General features: G+C 44.9%; 2 protein-coding genes across 2 annotated transcripts in view; both read left to right on the top strand.

The window, feature by feature from the left end:
• LOC126543647 (uncharacterized) overlaps positions 1 to 17017 on the top strand; it is a 26297-nt gene extending 9280 nt beyond the window's left edge. The window contains exons 3-13 of the mRNA XM_055078132.2: positions 1192 to 1295; positions 2736 to 2959; positions 3895 to 4341; positions 7712 to 7810; positions 8999 to 9133; positions 11389 to 11475; positions 12897 to 13109; positions 14701 to 14799; positions 14906 to 14983; positions 15901 to 16055; positions 16718 to 17017. Coding sequence (XP_054934107.1) covers positions 1192 to 1295; positions 2736 to 2959; positions 3895 to 4341; positions 7712 to 7810; positions 8999 to 9133; positions 11389 to 11475; positions 12897 to 13109; positions 14701 to 14799; positions 14906 to 14983; positions 15901 to 16055; positions 16718 to 16865 — 1789 coding nt within the window. The 3' untranslated portion in view covers positions 16866 to 17017. The remainder of the gene's footprint in view (positions 1 to 1191; positions 1296 to 2735; positions 2960 to 3894; positions 4342 to 7711; positions 7811 to 8998; positions 9134 to 11388; positions 11476 to 12896; positions 13110 to 14700; positions 14800 to 14905; positions 14984 to 15900; positions 16056 to 16717) is intronic.
• LOC126543646 (anoctamin-1-like) lies at positions 16919 to 20892 on the top strand. Its single transcript, XM_072284733.1, has 5 exons — positions 16919 to 16932; positions 17082 to 17175; positions 17956 to 18012; positions 18838 to 18902; positions 20531 to 20892. Exons 1-5 carry the CDS (start codon positions 16919 to 16921, stop codon positions 20724 to 20726), a joined length of 426 nt encoding a protein of 141 aa, XP_072140834.1. The 3' UTR covers positions 20727 to 20892.

Here is a 20892-nt window from a genome sequence, read left to right as displayed (position 1 = left end):
AGACTACAACAGCTTCCATTATTACTGACTCATTATTTGTGTGCTCTTCCGTTACCGCTAATAGCCATTCGCCCATGCTAAAGCTATTTCACTTGCTAGTTCCTCCACATATGCACTGTGTTTATTTTATTTGAGCACTCGGTAATAAAGGTTTGGCTTTGTTAAAGAAACTGACGATTCACTAGCACAGACATCACCTTTCGGCCTGGTTCTTGCTGTTCTACCAGTGACAGCACATAACACGGCGGCTAGATTTCGGATACAATCAATTATTAAAGCCTTATCAAAACCTGTTGTGACTTCTCCAGATTATAAGCACCTGGCATTTCCCTGGCGTAGAGAATCCTGCAACACAACGATGCTTGAGGTCTCTCTCACAAAATTACGTTGCCACATTGTCTCCCTGAATTTCTACTTACACAAGTCGGTTTTGGTTCCCTCCTCTCTATGTTTCTTTTGTATTGAGGAAGAGACAATCCATTAGTTCCTTCTATTTTATCGTCGTTTTTCTGCGGCAAGAAAAAGAATATCGGAAATACGTTTTCGAAGACCTGGCCTGGACTTGACAGAGCCTGTCATTATTTGTTTTGCGGCCACTGCTTTGGCATTCGGCCACAGGGACGCTTGCTCTACTGCTCAGAATTTCTTGCAGGATCCAACGGAATGCCCTGCTAAATTCTGTCTTTTCCTTTTTGTACTTTTAACTGTTAATAATTCGATCGGGCTTTACTAAATTTATTTTAACAGATAATTCTACATTGTACAGCCCTAAGCCCATAGATATTCGGAAATCCGTTCATTAGAAATTGGAATAATTCATCCATGTTTTAGCCAATCTCCCGTAGTGGGCAGGAGCCACATACGTGATAGGAAGAAGAAGACTGTAGCGGGCCGCGTTCTGAACCACCCGAGGCCGAACTATAAACGGATCGCACCAGACAAGGGGCAAAATTTGGCCATCTCCCGAAGCACAGTGAATACGTGTCACAGAACCGGGACGTCTGGTGACCTAGACGTGGCATCGCTTACGGCGATGGACACCACGAGAGGCCTCGCCAGAGCCGCCGCTTGGTCACCACTCAACTTGTGCTTGTTCATCACCGGAACCGCGTTCGAAAGCCAATTATATCGCGTTACAACGAAGCGGACTCCATGGTGCTTAGTTGGAATCAAGGCGCTTTTTTTATGGAGGCGGACGGCATCGAGAGTCACGAAAAAGTTCCCGTGCCCGTTCAACAGAGGTTCAAACTCCGCGCAAGTCCTGTTACGCTTGTCAAGACCAGCGGCACGTTTTGGTGGGTGATGTTTTTTTTTCTTGGCTCTCGGTTATATGATCCTTGTGGAAAAGGTATCGGATTACTCAAGGTCAAACCCAATCCAATATGCCGTTTCGGATATGCCGACTCTACTATAGCGTTAAGCTAGAAGCAACTGCACGAGCGGATTCTAGAAACTTGATTTACCTCTACAGGCTTTTACTACTTTCACGTTTGTCAACATTAGTATCCTACCAAATTCGTTCAAGCTTATCATATAGAATGCCACTGAGAAGTTTTATTCCACACGGAATGCATTAGTCTTTCATTGCTTTTACCAGTCCAGGCAGTTATTCAAATACAGGCACTATCAATCCGGCATACTTTGTAATTTACACGAAAGGGATAGATGGAAAGCATTGAGGACCAAATTATCCGTGTGCTCCTAGCAGTTAACTGTGCCGCACTGGTTCGGTTCTTAATCATGGGTTGTGCACATGGCATTGTACACATGAAAATTCTCAGAATTTTTTTTTGCGCTGGAACATCATCACTGGCTCCTGCTGCGTTTATATCGTAGGCCTTTCTTAGGAAATCACTTGGCCTATTGTATAACTAGTGCCTAAACCTTAAGCAAGAAGATGGTGTGTGATGATCGAATGATAATAATGTTGCTAAGGTTCAGCAGAACGGGAAAGGACACCGCGGTTGGGAGTGGCGGCACCTGGAAGCTGTCGGCAGCGCCGACCTGTTACGAAGACGTGGCGAAGACCACATTAACTTTCTTCGACACGGTCTGCGTCAAATTGCATCTTTGTGAGGCGAGTGGTATCCGATGCGGGGCCTCACTTGCGGTGAAATTACTTTCTACGCTCGGTTTTATCCCAAGTATACTATTGAATTGCGTAATCATCGCCTTCGGAATGTCTTAGCAATCCAGTTAATGGTGCAAATCGCTCTGAAGCGTGATTAGTCTGCAGTGACGTTGCTTCTACACATGAAGTTTGTCCCTTCATCTTTAGTGCCCAGGCATATTGTCTAGTTTTGCTCTCTCTTGAACGTGCGTTGTGCTTTCTCTCAGCGGGGCCGAACGTTTGGATGTCTATCTGATCACTCAGGTCTGTTATTATGGGACCCTGTCGACATTTAAATTAAGAACCTCCTCGGTGTCACCTTAATGCCCGCTGGTCTGTTGTGAGGTATTGTTAGCCAGCCCTCGAAAACGTTGGGGACAGCGGCAGCATGTATGATTTGTACTCATGCCCAGCAGTCGAGCGAGGAACTGTCCCGTCGCTCGATGAAAATGCCAATGGTTCTATGGTCGTCATTATGTTTCCTTCAGAAATAACTCCGCAAATATATCGTGTGTGTAATATTTTGCCTATGTTCATTCATATATAGGAACAATCTCACGTTCACCTGCGCTAGTGACGTCATTGACATCATAAATAAGCTGGCCGCGTTCGATACACTTCGCAGAAAAACCTCCAGAGGAAGCTGACGATGGTGGTGCCGAAGGTCCGCTTGCATCTGAGCCTAAGCCCAAGTATCCGCCAAGGGTTTTAGGAAAGTCTCTGCCAAAGCCTTTGCCAAAGCCTCTGTCCAAGCCTCAGCCAAAGCTTGTGCCCAAGCCTGTTTCCAAACCTGTTTCCAAGCCTGTGCCCAAGCAGGTGCCCAAGCCTGACGCTGTGAACAAGGAGAAGGTGAGAAATCACATTCTATTTATTGTTTCTCCGTATCATGGCATAAATAAAGGCTCTTGTGCAAATTTTTTACAGGACACACGAAATAAACACAGTCAGCGCAAGAACAATAATACTTAAGGTGATGATGTATGTGTGTCTTGCTAGAACTATGCTCTGCAACTTCGCATCGTAGGTCAAGAACTACCAAACGTGCACACAACCGCTTATTATCGTCGTTAATTGTTCATCGGAGACAACTGCAAGTACATCCGCGATAATGTATTACATCCCCAATGTGCATTTCGTGGCACAACAGGAGTAAAATGCAGTAGCCCGGTGGCGTATCATGTGGTCATCTTCTTTATAAGTCAAGAACTGCGCTTCAGCGTAGTTTGTAAGTCTACTGGAACGAGTTCGCCTTACCTTACTGGAGTACACTGAGGGACTTAATACGCTACGAGGCAAGACATTATTTCATAAACGCCGACACAACATTTCTTACGACAGCGTGAAACGATAGATAGTGAAAGTGAGGCACGATTGAATTCCGTAAGCGCGAGCGTTCGTGCGATATGTTAGCTGTTTCGTATGCCAACTGAGTAGCGCGTGCTTCTAGGCAACATCTTTTCCGAAACTCTGCGTACAAGAGTCGTCTAAGAAGAGATTGCCGAACTAAGGGTAGTGTTTTGGTGCCTATTGGTCAAGCATTGACATTTCAAGCGTCTAGCCTATCGTTGCGTAAGGTTCTCCGCCAAGTACTCCCGATAAGTTAAGCTATACCATACAATGCGGCGTTCGCAAATATGTGAATGTGTACAATATTAAACTTGCAAAAGCGGACAAGAGTCGCGTTATTTATTTCCATTCGTCTTCTATATTCGGATACCCTATAGTTTTTGCTCTTTTTGTAACATTTAGCGCGAAACTAGTAATTATTATAGTTACGTTCGCAGGTGTTACCGACCGTTCACAAAAAGCCAGATAAACCTGCGTCGGCAACCAAGAAGGAACTGGAGCAGGATGAGGAGAAAATAGAAAAAGGAAAAACTCGCAAGGTCGTGGCTAAGGAGGCCAATGTGGGCAAGGACATCCTAGATATGGACAAGGCGGGTAAAGAAAAACCCGACAAGGCGGCAGCCGACAATGACATAGGAAAGCCAACGAAATACCAAGCACTCATGGGTAAACTGAACTGGGGGAAAGTGACTCAGCAGAAAGCAAGCAAGGACGAGGCCGATGAGGTTCAGTTGCCTCAGGCGAAGATAGACGGCGAGCTCGAAGCTACTAAGAAAGACAAGGCAAAAGCTGAGCCCAAGGAAGAGACAACTAAAGGCAAGAAAGTCAAGAAGGGCAAGGATGCCGAGGCGCGCTCGGAGACGAGCACGTTGGCTAAGCTCAAGGTGAGAAGCTGGTACACGACCTTAAAGGTGCAGAGAAGTGATGTTTTCAAGTTTTCTTTCTTGTACTAAGTAGTTATCGACCTCGAAACCAAAAAATACAACAAAACAAACGCAGATAGCCCTACTGAGCCTTATATGTGCTGTAATAGCCTTCCTACGAACTCGTTTCGACAGGAGGTGTATGTCACATGACATCATCAGTTGGTCATGAAGTCATCATAAGGTGGTCAAATGTGACTAAGCATCGCCGCGTTTCCGCACTTGTCCACTCGGTCATCTGCTATGCGGCCTTTCGTTGTGGGGTCCGACATGCAAATTACACGAAAAAGCAATTAATTTGCATTAAACATCAAAGTAGCCTTTGTTATGATAAAAGAAATGTTAAACCAGACCAGGGGTGCTATTCTGTAAGAGTCCACCTAGTGGACTGTCCATTTCGGCCGCTGCTGATTGGCTAGGGCCGCCCGTCTCCCCATCTCCCGTACAGCTGCATCCAATCAGCAGTGGCCGAAATGGACAGTCCACTAGGTGGACTCTTACAGAATAGCCCCCCAGAAGCAATAAGAAACCGCGGGTGGTGACACCGCCCTCAAGTTCTCGCGCCAGTAATTCACGTCATGAATTTTAGGCGGCGTGAGCTCAGGTTTAGCTCATTGCTTATCGGATCGCTAAGAAAGGACTCCAATGGATTCTAGGCGAACAGGAAACTGAACCTATAATGTTTCAGGATGATTTCAGGAAATAACCGATGTTATCTATCTTGACTTTGCAAAGGCGTTTGATCGTGTTGCCCATCTACGTCTTACCGCGAAACTTGCTTGTCTTAATCTCGACCCACTTGTATTGTCCTGGATTGAATGTTTTCTCACAAACCGCTCACAGCACACTGTCATCGATAACGTAAAGTAGTCCAGCCTTCTCAGCTGTACTACAGGGCTCTGTGCTCGGGCCTCTTTTGTTTCTAATTTTTATAAATGACCTCACTGACAGCATTCTTTCCACAATTCGTTTATTCGCTGATGGCTGCGTTCTGTATCGACGCATATCCTCCCATAATGACCAACTAATACTCCAGGAAGACCTAAGCAAAATAGGAAATTGGTGCTCTATTTGGCTCATGTCCCTCAACGTTTCCAAGTGCAAGTAGATGTATGTAATTCGCCAGCGGGACATCATTAACCACCAGTACTCTCTTACTTCCACAGCCCTGACTAAAGTTGACTGGTACCGTTATCTAGGCGTTCCTATCAGTCATCAGCTTGCGTGGTCTGCACACATAACTTATAAACGACTGTTTTAAATCACTTGGCCTACTCAAAAGATCGATTTTTCTGTCTCCTGTTCTCGTACGCAAGCTCGCCTATGAAACGTTCATTCGGACTAAACTTGAGTATGCCTCAGCAATTTACAACCCTCACCACTCTTATCTTATTAACTCGCTCGAAGCAGTGCAGAATCGCGCAGCACGTTTTATCGCTTCAAACTATGACTGTCATACAAGTATGAGCGGCATTAAATCATCCCTCAGCATCCCTAGCCTAACACTTCGTAGGAAGATTTCACAACTTTCCCTTTTCCAGAAACTCTATTATAATTTCCCACATCTCAGGAACACTCTTTTACTTCCGCCCAACCGCTTTTCTAAGCGTCTCTTTAACAGCCTGAGTCTACAACGTCTTCATGGTTCCTGTAATGCCTTCAACAACTCTTTCTTACCTAGTGCTATTGAATTGTAGAATGCGCTACCCAGCAGCATAGTAAATGAAAGTAATCCAGATAAATTTAGACACCTATTGTCACGTTTTTTAAACCCTTAACCTACCACTACTATGCTGTTACTCTAACGTCTAACTTTTTTTTTCACTTCTCTGATATATTGCCGGTTGTGTTCCCATTTCTACTGCCGGCTGGTAACTTACTTTGTTTTGTTTTTAATTTTTCTTGCCCATAGTATACTAGCATGTATACTAAGTTTTGTTTACCGTTGTACAATAATGACCATAGTGTTTCTTGATGCTTTTGGCCCCCCCCCCCCCCCCATTATGTAATACCCTGAAAGGGGTCCTTAAAGGACACAAAGTGATGATGATGATGATGATGATGATGATGATTTACTGTACGACAACGTCTAGAACACTGTGACGGGCTATAACACCTATGACGTCAAAGTGACGTAGTGGCATTGAGCTCGTGGCCTGCAGGACCTCGAATAAAGTTGATTTCCTTCCTTCCGGTACGAAATATTCAAGAAATTGGACGTTAATCTTTTCAGAGATAATTACTAATAAACATTTCTTCCGCCTAAGTTAACTAATGAAGATAGTTTGGAAACAGGGTTTTACAAGTCTAACCAGATTTGTTGGCCTTGAATGTCAATTTAAAGCTTCAATGTTGGTTAAAGCGCGTACATAAAGTCACACCGCCTACAGCGAGCGATTATTGACGCGGCCGCTTGTACAGCACTTACTTTCATGTGAGCTATCGTTCTTTTTCATGCGCCTCTGCTTATGTTGGGACTACTCGTATCACCAAATTGCTTTTGCATCGTTCTCCAAACGAGCAATAGTCGACAAGAGCAAGACGCCTAAAGTGATCGCCGCGGTTGAGCAAGAAATGTCTTGGGCGCACACCGTTGCTCGTTTGTAACCGCTTGGCATAATACGGCCAACTTAATGAGTGTAGTGTAAGCAAAAGAGGTGGTGTCCTAATCGACGCCCCAGCGACGGTTCTCTCCAAATGAGAGAAACAAATCTCGAAGGCCATGCTTTGTACGGAAGCTATCGCAAGTCACGTACGCCAAGTTTTGGACAAGACTTATTCCTGTTTTTAGCAGTAGAGCTTCGTCCGTGCCGTCATGCCACATTTGTTCTATGCGCCCCGACGGACTTGAAACATTTAAGTTTCTGCTGCGATCACCTTCTGATTTGCCTCCTTTACTCGATTATTTTTTATTACTTTTCCCAGAGTGCTTATAGCAAAAAACACAAAAACAATAACAGAAGGAAAAGATACAATAGTCGGTGACAATCTATAAGAAGGTTGTTTTCAAATACGGCGTTACGCAAATCAAATGCAATCTGTATACAGGAGCCGTAACGTAATGGCAAAGGCGAAGTTCTTTGAATATCGGCATCTGTGAGGAACTACGCTGTAGAGAGCTAAATCACACGGGGTAGGTGCGATGCGGTTTAGTGGGGTTGGCAAAGGCGAAGTTCTTTGAATATCGGCATCTGTGAGGAACTACGCTGTAGAGAGCTAAATCACACGGGGTAGGTGCGATGCGGTTTAGTGGGGTTCTGTTTTTAGCGAAGGTGGCAAGTGTGGCCAGGCAGTTGTAAATTCCAATCTCATTTTCTTCATTATGCTCCAGAAATTGGTCAGCAGGTCTCCAGCGAAGGCGAAAAAGTCGGAGGAAGAACAAGCGACCGAAGAAGTATCTGAGCACGCCTCAAGCAAGTCTGGAAGGGAGGTGTGTGTCTAACACGTCGTATTGAAATGAATGAATGAACGAATGAATTAACAGGGAGGATTTATATGACATATGAACGACATTTTCTTGTCCTCTTCATAACTTCCCCCATGCAGCTGGAGATAAGCGGATAGACATAAAGCGCAGCTTTTAACCGTGCCGGCTCTAGAACAATATAACGGCATCGATGACGTCCATGTATATCCTACATGAATGAATTGCGTTAAGAGGAAGCTTTACATCAGGAGATTCTATTCAAATGCACAGAAACGAAGGAATCGTTTTTCTCGAAACGCACTGCATCAGTTTAGACAAAGTTTATTGGATATAAACTACAGAATTCGTATCTACCAACTGTAGGGAGCATATATTCAATGAAGGTCGTGTGAAAAGAATGTATTTAATTTCGCAAGTTAAAAAAAACAAGCGTCAAATTCAGTCTCTAGCAAACCAATTAAAAGTGATGTCGCAGTTCCGCAAAGTGCCTCTATTGAGCCATACAAACAGGACAAAAACGATGTGTTCCACACAGCGAAGAAAATTAGCAACATAATTTGTAAGTAGTACCTTTGCGACACTTTTGTGTAGAATAACAGCTTCACGTAAGGTGTGCGTTTATACGTTACTCTTGTTCGGTGTAGATGCTGCAAGAGATGCAGTACAGAACTGGGACGTACGTATTGATGCAGAGTTATGGATTTGCAAACTTTGGGCCTCGAGATTTGGTAACGTAGTGATATTCAGCAATTTTCGTAATAACTCGAAGTGCTATTTTCACATCCTTCATCGTGTAGTCAGTAGAACGCCCTCATCTCATCTAAATGCAACATATTTCATTCATATTGGTCCAGTGGTTGTGTAGTTAGAGCATATCTGTGTCTTAAATGTATTTCAATAGGTAAATGTGAGTTTGTCGCGAGGTGAAGCTTGCTTTAAAAAAAGGAATAAACTATGGGCAAGTTGTTCCTATCATAGGATTGAAGAGCGCCGTAAAAAAGGGACACGATGCATAATGTGACAAATATCCTTTTCCTGGCGTAGAATTTATTGAACTGATAATTACATTGGTCAAAATGTGTAAGCCGTGCGGCTACCGCTTGCTGGTACGCGCGGAAAGCTGCTCTTGTGTTTAGCGGTAAGCTTGTACTAACTACCTGACCTCGGCCTCTTATGAACTGGGCGGCGCAGGAAGAGCCCAGAAAGCCACCACCGCCGAAGAGGCTACTACCGCCGAAGAAGCCTCCAGAGAAGCCTCCAGAGATGAAGCCGCCTGTGATTCCGTCTGCGAAGTCGAGAGGACGGGAGCAATCACAAGCGCGTTTGGTGAGGAGGCCCGCAAGGATATTCCTTGCGGCGTAGCCAGGCGCATGGCCGAGGACAGGGCGACGATGGGTCCGAAATTTTACGTGAAGAGTGATACGCGTGGAGTCCTGGCCTCATGCGCATCAACATCATCATCATCATCACTATTATCATCAGCCCATTCTTATGTCCACTGCAGTAGGAATGCCTCTCCCGGCGATCTCCAATTACCCCTTTCTGGCGCTTCCAACCGATGCAGGTGTATGCCGATTCCAACTTGCACCGGCAAATTTCCTATTTTCATCAACTCATCCAATTTTCTGCCGTCTTCGACTGCGCTTCCGTTCCCTTTACACCCATTCTGTAACTATAACGATCCACCGGTTATTTATCCTACGCATTACTTGGCCTGCCCGCCTCCATTTTCTTTCTCCTGGCGTCAACTAGCATATCGGCTGTGGCCTTTTGCTCCCTGATCCACACCGCTCACTTCCCGTCTCTTAATGTTACGCTTAAGATATTTCGTTCCGTCGCATCAATATATAGCAGGTCCAAAGAGCAGACTGCAAAGTGTACCGAGGATGCTAATCTGAAAGTTGTCAAATGCCAGCATTCGGTCCTATCCGCCGTGTGTTCAGCTTTCATGAGCCCACAGTCTCGCTACGGTTCTCTGATTGGCTCAAAACTTTTTCATAGTTTAATTTGACAAAATGGCAGGATTTGAAAATGTGTAGACGAGGATCCCGAACGCCGATAAGAACGCATTACTGAGCGGATTGGCTTGTCATGGCTTTCTGTGGCACGGTTTGGGATCCAAGGACTGAAAGCGTTATATACCCGGATGCCTGCACAGAACAAGATAAAAAATTAAGGGGGTTTTACGTGCCAAAACCACTTTCTCATTATGAGGCACGCCGTAGTGGAGGGCTCCGGAAATTTCGACCACCTGGGGTTCTTTAACGTGCACCTCACAGAACAAGATGAACTGGGCACACTACTCTTCCTGGTGCTCAATCGGTGCCACTGGCTAGGCTGTCGTGCATAGACAACAGGCAACAAAGTACAACTCAACCTACTAAGAAACCAAATTTGTTGTACGATCGTAAAAAAAAAAATTCAAAGAAAACCTCGGTGCTCCGCTAGGTACACGACGACGACGACAATGCTGATTATGATTATTTATAGCCTTACTCTTGGAAACGTGGCGGTGACAAATAGTCACCTAACCTGCCTGAATTATACAGTTATGCTATACATGCTTTTCACTCTGCCATTTTTGTATACGTCTCCTTAATATGTTTTCTCTTTCTCAAAGCTTCTCCGTCTACCCTGTGCCACTGCCTATGCCTGTAACGGAGCTGGTGACACGCAGGCACCGAACAATACGGGGAATTCTCTAGTGAGGTCATGGATGCCATATTGATGCGCTTATTCATAGCCTGTAAGACGTCGCTGGAGAATAGCTGGACATCAGTGGACCCGGATAACGCGCAGATATCCGCACATGCTAGCGGTAATTCGGCTATGATAACCGGCGATGATTTTAGCATATTCTCGTTGTACAGGGAGCAGTTTTAAAAGGGAATCTATGACATCACGGCCCGTATTCACAAATCTCGCCGTCACATAATGCTGTTACGTTGTCTCCTTAGTTCTCTTTCCGGATAATGAAAGAAAACATTAACTGTCAGTTTATATATTTAACATACAACCTTTAAACAAAAAGGTAGGTATTCAGAGTGGGATTCGCTACTCAATATTTTGCTTTTTTGTTTCAATTAGTGATTACACCGAAGTAAAACATTGCAACGCAAGATGAATCGTAAGCACAGCATGCCTGGCATTATTCGGTGCTAGGTATACTGTACTACATTCCTGAAACCAAACCCTAAACACAAACTCGTGCATTAGAGCAAAGCGTTTGTTCGAGCTAGTACCCATAAAGCATTAGATACCACACGACGTGCCATCCATTAGAGACGTCCTGTGGGGGTCAGAGATGCGCTGAACAGGCAATCCACAAAGGACGCATTGTTGAAATCAGAAGGACCACGTATTGGGAGTGCGCAACGTGTGCTCCCTGTGTGAAGTTGAAACCGAAGGGATGTAAGTACTAAATACACAGAAGATGCTAAACGTAGAGGCCCAGCAACTAATGGTTAGACGTAAGTGTAGATTGAAGATTTGACGCGATCCGACGAGCATGCATTGCACCTTTTTTTTGAAAAATTAATTCATGGTAACTACTTTTCTGCTTTTTTACGCCCTACATTCAGAGCATACGTGGACAGGAGACCCGGTTCGCCGAGGAGACAAGTGTCAGGGAATTGACCACAGCATCGGCTGGCGACGCATTACCGGAGGTAAGAGCGTTATTAGTCTTCCGAAAAAAAAAATGTTAGATGGCTGGAGAGTACATCTCACTTGTCCTTCATAGCAAAACAGGCGTTTGAAATGGTACCCTAGGGAACCCACCTAAGTCCAGGGAAATCGAAGAGAGGAATTCACTCCGTGCTGAATCAGAAAGCGCCCTGCCAAACAAGCCGCAATGAGAGAGCGACGGAAACCGACAAACGGCAGGGCGTCCCCATGACGCTCGCGGAAGCGACCAGGCTGCAACGGCAACATCAGGCTCTCATGAACGGGCTTTAGGAAGACGTTTGACAGCGGCTGCAGATAAAGTATTGCCAAACGTTTCACTGAGAACCCATTTGAGCACCATGCAATGCGCGTGACCGCGTCTGGTCAACACAAGCTGTCGCTAACAACGTTGGTCATCTCCGGTGGTTTCTGCACAAACTGATTGTTTTGTCCAGTGCCTTTAGGGTACAAATGAAGCACAATGCTGGCCACCCATGTAGCACTTAATTTCTTTAACACAGTGCCCCCTATATTCCCTTCCTGATGCTCTTCCAGACAGAATAGCATTGAATTGTGCGCAATATATGAGATTTAGGCGCCTTGTGACTGTACCGATTGCCTTTTGTTGTCCGTCGTGTTCTCTAGAGACGTTTGGCCCATCTCCCACTGTAAGACTATCACAACCTATAAAAGTTTTACAGTCCACTTTGTTCGTATATCTGTGTCTCCTCCAACAATGATGGCCGTTATCGACTTTGCGCGCATTTCCAGAATGCAGCGCACCCGGTACATTACTTTTGAGGAGTGCACCAGGCGTTTCAGTATGACGTAGTGTTTCCTATAGAAAATGTAGTGAGCCCACAGGGTTGAACAAAGTGCACTTGTAATTTGTGATCATCATTCTAGGACACAGTGACAATAAACCTGCAATATTAACATAGAAGTCCCACCTCTATCAGGATTTCTCTAGGTGACTAAAGCATATATATATATATATATATATATATATATATATATATATATATATATATATATATATACAATGGCTGCCTCGTCAACTACTATAGATAAGGGGTTAGAAATGAGATATCTGCCACAGGCAGTTCTTGAAAGCTTGATGTGACTAAAGAAAACGCCCCGAATATGGTGTACCACCAGGTGTCCATAATTTATGAGGCCTTGGTTCATTGTCTTCATTCATCTAGAACTCATTATCTTCGATCTTGCCTCCCTCCGGAAAAAGTGACTGTGTAATACGATAACGACGGTTTCTTGCCACGCAAAGTGCGAAGGAGACAAAGAATTCACAAGTTTACTTCTGCTCGGTTCCCTTCCAACGTTCGCGGTCGCCCAGAAACTCTCGTGTTCGCTCAAAACGTTTTTCCACGACGTGCCACCTCTGTTGCTGTTTCGGCGCTTGCAGGACTTTGCCAAAACCGAAGGGGAGGAGGAGGAAGGCACTCCCCCCGTGCTGACGGAGGAGCAGCGCACGCTGTTCTTCCACGACGGCCGACGGCGCATCGACATCGTGCTCGCCTACGAGGAGACGGGCAACAAGATGCACGAACGCTACAGGCGCATCTTCCACGAGAACATCGTCGCCGAGGGCCTCGAGATAGAGATTGAGAACGCAGAGGTCAGTGGACAGGCGTGTAATCGACCCACCCCGTTTTTTTTTTGTTTTTTTTTGTTCGCTAGACAACAGCACAATCTTGTGGGAACCGTTACCAAGAGGCACACTAGAGGACCATGGCAGCGACAGTGCCACCAAGAAAGACGCTGAAGTGCGGCTCGGGACTCTAGCCGGGGCCAGAAAGCCGGAGTTCCGACCCAGTTCTATCCCATGCACTTTATTTTAAGGAGACCAAAGATGGGAGATTTAATCGCCCCATAATGCTGGCTGTTACAAGTGTTCACATAAGGATTATGATAAGGATATTATAATAATCAATCAATGAAGTCCTGATTATAGTTCCCAAGAAAGGGTTGTGGAGTCTTTCTACAAGTACATCCAAAAAGAAATGCGCGAGACGCAATTTACAGAAAATACAAATGTGCTAAACCAAACAATGCGGGGCAGAGAAAGGAATAGAGAGAAAGAAAACGAGGATGCGTGCGCGAAGAGATGCTAAACGCACAACATGATTATTTACACTTGTACAGAGCACAAGAAATGAACTCTGAAATATTTCATTACAGGTAGACTGCTTGTTACATAACTTTTGAAGAACAATAACAGTAATGTTAATAATTATTATAATAAATGTGTTACAATAAGACGAAATGCCATAGGCATGAAAAATATAATTGAGGTTAGCTAAAGACAGCAAACGCTCAAGATCCGCATACACATGATATACTTGTCTTGTATATATATTATACGGTGTGTGCGAGCTATAAAAAAAATGAGAAAATTGGTTTTGCGATCTGTCTAATTTGATCTAATCTAATTATGAGGCATGCCATAGGGAGGGATTCCAAAAATTTCGACCACCTGGGGTTCTTTAACGGGCACCTAAATCTAAGTACACGAGTGTTTTCGCATTTCGCCTCCATCGAAATGCCGCCTCCGTGGCCTGAGTTCGATCCCGGCACCTGGTGCTTAGCAGTCCAACACCATCGCCACTAAGCAACCGCGGCGGGTGTCCAAACAATCAGGCACCAAGATTTAAAAATATGCGAATGCCACGTAGCTGGATACAACCAAGGTAATGTTCTTTGCCGCAGCATGAAGGTACTCCAGTTTTTTCATTCCGCCTAATTAAATAATTAGTCCTAATTAATGATTGAACTTCTCAAATTAAATTGGATCAAAAGTGTCAATGAGAAAATTATAGAGGGACATGAAAAGCTCCTGATACAGCTTTCTGTTGTTCAATAGGTGCTACATAAAAGTGATTTTTTTTTCCGAGCGCCAAAGAAGCCCGCGAATACACGCAAAGTCCCTCGAGAGGCCAGTCGCGCGGCAATTTTGCGTGTATTCGCAATAGCCCCTTTCTAAATAGTTGTTCCAATCCTGAGCGTTCAGAACAAGGAAAAACAAAGCGCACAACAAACTCAGACACACAACAGTAGCGACCAGCACGAATTCATGCTAGCTTATCCGAGAGGTGAACTCAAGCCATGCTTCTGCGCCAGTTACTGAAACACCCAAAGCTTCTTACACTTAACATTTTTCACCTAGTTGGCTGTTTTGCTGTTGGCTGTTTTGCGCCCTCTGGTTGCAGGACTCGTGGGACGGGTACACGTACTTCGTGAAGGTCCATGCGCCGTGGGCCGTGCTTAGCAAGTACGCCGAGCAGCTGCACCTTCGAATGCCCGTCAAGGTTTGTGACGCTCAAAGAGAAAGGTCAAACTTCGGGCCCCATACTCGCTTGCCAAGCTGTGAAATACATCATTCTTAACACGATTTCTTACACTTTTCTGACGCAGAAAAAAGGTCCAGCCATGGCGTTCCCCAAGATTAAGATCAAGCCTGGCGAGAAGCCTGTCTTTCCAGACATGAAAGCCGTGAGTCTTTGCCCATTATTGCATGACAGTGCTCGTGTCAGTTTACGCGAATGCTACTGCGGGAGGCAATAATAAGGATCCAAGACTAACGCTGCCGATTGATACGACCATAAAATTGCAACGCGTTCCGTCGTGTAACTAAATATCTGTCCTATTTCATTTTTTCATGTTGCGATAATAATAACTGCCATGATAGCGAAACCTTTAAAGTAAGAAAAATTTGAAAGTTGTCGGACGAAAGTGAACACGCTCATATGATAATTGTGATTCACCGTACTTGCGGTGCTGCAGTTACGGTCAGTCGTAGTGGCGGCGCCTTTTCCAAGCTTGCGAGAATAGGCGTGAGATGGCGGAGCCCTAGCCAGAATTTTCATCCGACGCATTAGTCAAAACAAGCCTGGCTTGCATTTGCAAAGAACGTTAGCCAAATACGGAATCCCCACAGAAGTTGTAAGCATCCGCTTTATAAGTAAATGCACCATCAAAGTGAACTCTGATGCATTTAGCGCGTACGATATCATCTATCATACCCTTGCTCTTATTAGTTATTTCTATGCGCCTAATTTGGCTAACAGTGTTTCACCATATATCAGTCTCCTCCTCTTTTCTCACCAACTTCATTTCCTGCGTACCGTTGTTGAGGTGCCCAACTTCAAATGAGACAACAGATGATGCCCACATAGCACCCCTTGGCCTCCATCAAAGTTACCTAAGCCAATTTCGAAGGCCGGAAGGTGCCGGAAAATTGTCACGACCAACATGTTAGGTGTTTTTTCCCTTTTAATATCCGTGTCCTGCCCCTCCCTTTGTCCCCATTTCTCTCTGACTCACTGTGGTTAAGAGAACCAAACACAATTGTGGCTATCAGTGCTTACTTCTCTAGCTGCCCCCCTTTCTCTTTCTAAATCGAATCACAGTTCGAGAGCGACTCCGTGGAGATCGAGGTGGTGGGCAAAGCGCCGAGCAAGAAGAAGCTGTCTCGGCTCAAGTCTCCCTTTCCCTACGACAAGAAGCTCATTCCCGACGAGAACGAATTCTACAATGCGGAATTCGTGCGGCAGCGAGAGCGCATGTGAGTGGGCGAGGGGCTCTGTATGTCCTGTCACCGTCATCGGAGTATTTGAATTTGTATTTTTTTTCTGCTACAATGTATTGTTTGAGTGCTTGTCCATGTACCGAACGTGCATAAGAGAATACGATCTGTGATAAACCGAAATGCACCAGTGACCTACGTGTGATTGTAGTAAAATGAATAAAGAATAACAAAATATGAATGTGCGTTCATTTCCCATTCCTTTCTTGTACAAAATATCAGTTCAATGTAGTGCAACCATAAATCATGCAGCTGCGCACATCGGAGCTAGCATCAGAAAAGTAGACTGTATTTCTCTTTTGATATGTGTGAGTGTGTCTTTATTAAACTTCATCCGGTAATTATGTGGCTGTTTACTAACTTTTCTAGAAACAAACTGTTTCTGGGAGGACTCTCTGGCAGGGAGTTGGGAAATGTGGCAGCTACATATATTGCCTGGCGCTTCTCACTGCTCGGTTTATGATTTTATTTCTGTTCTTTGCCCCGATACACAGCGTAACAAAGTTTATTAGGGTGAATGAACCACAAGCTTTAAGGCGTAGTCGATTATTTTGCATATCATGGCAATGTCCACCAGCGTCAACAAAGGCACGGAAGTTAAAGCTGTTACAAAACAATTAGCTTTTTTCCGTTCTTCGCAGGTACCTCATATCTAGCAAGGAGACCTTCTTCTCTCAAGCCATGCGCAGCCGCATGACGTGGGAGGTTCTCACTCGTGCCAAGTACGACGAGGCGGAGCACCAGAGAGGCGAGTCACTTAGGCCCACGATGTTGCAGGCGGATTTGTGAAAGTGCCAGATCTCCCCGCATCATTTGTTTTACCGGAGCCGTTTTCTAACCAAATGATCCACACGAGGTAACGTAGCTCATTTTCGTGCATCGCAAAAACGTTTACGGGGGACTTAGTTTGCGAGAGTCGGGCGATAGCCAGCGCAAAGGTGAGAAAACGACTACTTTGGAGTCCAGTGGCTCCAAAAAAAAGGAAAAACGTGCTTCTATTCAAAGATTTTCGAAGCGTTTACACAACCTATGGTTCCTTCTAGGAATATACAACCTGCTGAGCATCGGGGCCTACCTAGGAGCTTACCCACTGCACGACGTGAGTTCGCCAATTCTCCATCAACCAACATTCCTGATTCAGCGGCTTCCTGCCACGAACGACACGACAATTTGTGGGAGTGGGGAATTAAACAATGGACCCGGCACTGGTGCACAAAAGTCAGTGGCTGTGTTCTTAGCTGGAATTGCTAGAGACATAAGAAAGTGACACCACGATTGCCAAACTCCATTTGTTCCTCATAATACCAGCTCATGCTCTTCCATTTCAAATAACAGGGTGAAGCAGATCTGCATAGCTCGTGTATTGCACAGAAAGTATAATAGGCGCGTTATTGCAATAAGAAAAGGGAAATCAAGGAAAGGAAGCTCAATCCCTCGAAGGGGCTGATTATGTACGGTTCTTTTCACTTTTCTGTTGTGTTCTGCCTTTTGCAACTGTCTTGCAGGGTCCCAGGCTTATGTCATGGCCGATATGGGCCACTCGTTACTGTGTATGATAAGAAAAGAGTATTAAGTGGTTGAACAAAATACTTACATCATGAGGCCCCAAGAAGGCTTCCGGTTACGAGGTATGACATCGGATGAGTGGTGCCAACTGGGAATTGTTGTAAGAGACCTCGGTCTGCCGTGCACATGATGGCAACAGTGAAGAAAATTATCATCGTGATGATGGTGGTAGGATTATCAGCGCACAGTGACCCTCGCTTCGCATCCTCAATTGCGCCCACGTCCAGTTTCCTTTAGGCCAGATTATTTTTCTCTTTCTTTCTTTCTTTCTTTACTGCATTCAGTATCTCATTTTGTGTTTCCATTTAATTAGGGGCCTTTCGGCAAAGGACGTTACAACAAGGCCACGGAGACCTACTCGGAGCGCAGGGTACGTTTCACATCAACTGAAGCCGGCTAAATAAGTGTCGCTAAATAATGCACACACACACACGCACGCGCACGCACGCACGCACGCACGCACACTCTAGCAATTTGGAAAACCAACATACTGCTGAAAGGATCTTTCGCACCAAAAAAGAAACTATTGTACATTATCGTCATAAGTTTAGCATGGGAGGGAGTAAATAAATAATTGACGAATTAACGAGTGACTAAGAGATTCAACACGGGAGCGAATACACAATTTTGTCGCTGTTTGACTGAGTAAGCTAACTTGTAAATGAATTTGTGAACAAATAGTTCACGAGTGAGAAAGTGAGTGAGCGAGTGAGCAAATGGTTCAAGAAGTGATAAATGTGTTAATAGGTGACTAGTAAGTGAGCGAGCTAGTGATAATAGGGAACTCAGTTCATTGCAGTTTGGCCTGGGAGTCAACCAGTAACTCAGGATAGAGTGAAAGCAAACTGGCGAACGCCACAATCAGTTTACCATCGAGCGAGCAGAGGAGCGAGGTACTGCGTGAGCGAAGAAGCGAGTGACCGAATGCGAGAGCTGGTAACTTTCATGGTGATGGAGAAAGCGAATGAATGAGTAGGGGAAGTGTATAGTGAGTACGCGAGTAAATGCTGTAAATAGACACTTAGCCTTGTGGAATGCTGTGCATGGTCTGTCACGTGCCACATCCTTCTAATTTTCGGAATTTATTTCCTTTTGGAGATCGCTTTCTAGCTCCCTATGACGCAGTTCAAGTTTCTCGGGGTCACGAGAGAAGGTAATTGTGCTAAAAGCACCACTTCGTGCCCGTCATGCGCAGGTGCTGTACGCGGAGTGGGGTAGAGCCCGTTGCTGGTACAAAGAGCAGCCTCTCTTTCTCATCCGGTGAGGGTTACTTTTCAATTAGGGCTAAACATTATTGTATAAAAGTTGTTCTGGAGTACTCACGCACATGGTGGGGAGTAGAGGATTGCAAGCTTCGAAGGAAAACCTTGGCAACAAAAAAGCGATGCAAAGCAAATCCTTATGCACGTGTTTTTTCTGATAAAGTACAGAGTACGAATTTATTTTATTTCATTTTTTTCCGAAACTCGTTATATTATTTTATTCTTCTTATTTGTTTTAGGCAGTGTAAAATGTGTTGGCCAAATACCCCATATCGGGTGGACACCTTATTTCAAGAAAAAGAAACAAACCAAGCAACTTGAGCTAGGAGCAAGTGAGTCTTCCAGAAATCCGCAAGCTCGAGGAAATTTTACGAAAGAAAAACAAAAAACAAGCTTATCCTCCCGAAATTAACACCAGGCTACCAAGAAAGACTGTAGCTTTCTCTAAAAGAAAGCTTCGCAATAAAAAAATATCGTCCTTGTACGCGAATAGAACCCGGTACCAACGTGTTTCTGGGGTGCTCGCTCTATCACATGAACAAACCAGGACGCTGGCAGATTGCAGGAACAGGGCGAATGTGTTCTCAACTACAACCGCAAGAGCACTCAGTATCGCAAATGCGTCCTTTGGAAAGCCGCAAAGTGAAGTAGCACGAAGCTACAAAAAATCACGAAAAAAAAACACCAAGGGTTTGCTTGGTTCTCGTGGAAGGAAATGTTCTTTCCTTTTGTGAAATTGTGGTCATCGTTGGCTGGTACGCACAGTTAAAAATAAAGTTTTAGCAAGTGCAGCCACGTGGAATATGAGCTCCAACACGGTGCCCGTGTTCAATATGGCTCGAACAATGCACGGTGGGGCCAAGGTACAAATAATTTTATAGTTAAACGCCGTTACAATTATGCGTATTTATTACATGAACTTCTTTCTTATGTGGACACCGCTGTGCGACTTTGGGACCCATTTGTACGCGGGTACCATGTTGCAGCTCGTACTGGGTGCGACTACTCGTAGAACGTAAAGCAGTTTACTAGAAACCGCAACACCGGATACCCGGGCGGCAGCAGCAGCGGCGACGGTAGCGACAACTTGAAGCGGTTTGCTGAACTGCGAATAGTCGGAAACACCGTTTCGTGCTGTTCTAGAGTAATGAAAAAGGGCCTACCGTATATTCATAGTACGTTGATGCCGGCACCTTTGCGCCAGCAGCCTAAGATTCATTCAAACAGTCACGGCAATAGCTTCATGTGCTTTAGTTGAAATCAATATCGCAAGATGGGGGGGGGGGGAGGGTACGACCAGCTTTGCGATTGTAGTCTATGTGTAATCCGCAAGTTCTCTTACGTATATAGACAATGTCAAGTTGTAACATTTCAATCCGCGAATCGGACATGCTGCAAGACAAAAAGAGAGAAAAAAAGACGCTGCTCTCATCTACGTATTCCTGACAGTGTGATCAAAAAAATTTCAACACAGTTACTAAACTGATCGATGAATGAAGCTGTATCAATGCTGCCAAACAGCACTTGCAATGACTTATAGTGCACACAAAATTTCACTATCGCTATTTCGTGAAGAGGACTTTCCCACAAAAACTCACGCGATAACAAACATTTTGGTCTGAGCAGGCGCTACTTCGGCGAGAAGGTTGGCCTCTACTTCGCCTGGGTCGGCTTCTACACCACCATGCTTATCTTGCCTTCTTTCGTCGGGATCTTCACGTCACTCTACGGGATCGCGTACATGCTCACCAATAAACCCACGTGCGTACGAGGACCTGCGGCGGGATCGATGCAATCAGCGAGCACAATTCTGATAGACTAGAATTCACACGGCTGATTACGCAAACAGCTCGATATTTTGAATAATAAAGGCAATACGGGCACGTGCATTGCTCGGTGAGCTTTGTGCCTTTGTGGCAAATAAATGTCAATTTCGAGCGAAATTTTCTATTTCTTCTCGATTGAGTGTGCAAAAAAAAAGGAAATCA

Source organism: Dermacentor andersoni, chromosome 10, assembly GCF_023375885.2.
Source record: "Dermacentor andersoni chromosome 10, qqDerAnde1_hic_scaffold, whole genome shotgun sequence".
NCBI lineage: Eukaryota > Metazoa > Arthropoda > Arachnida > Ixodida > Ixodidae > Dermacentor > Dermacentor andersoni.
The sequence above is the reverse complement of the archived record's forward strand: the minus strand, read 5'-3'. Positions and strand labels throughout refer to the sequence as shown.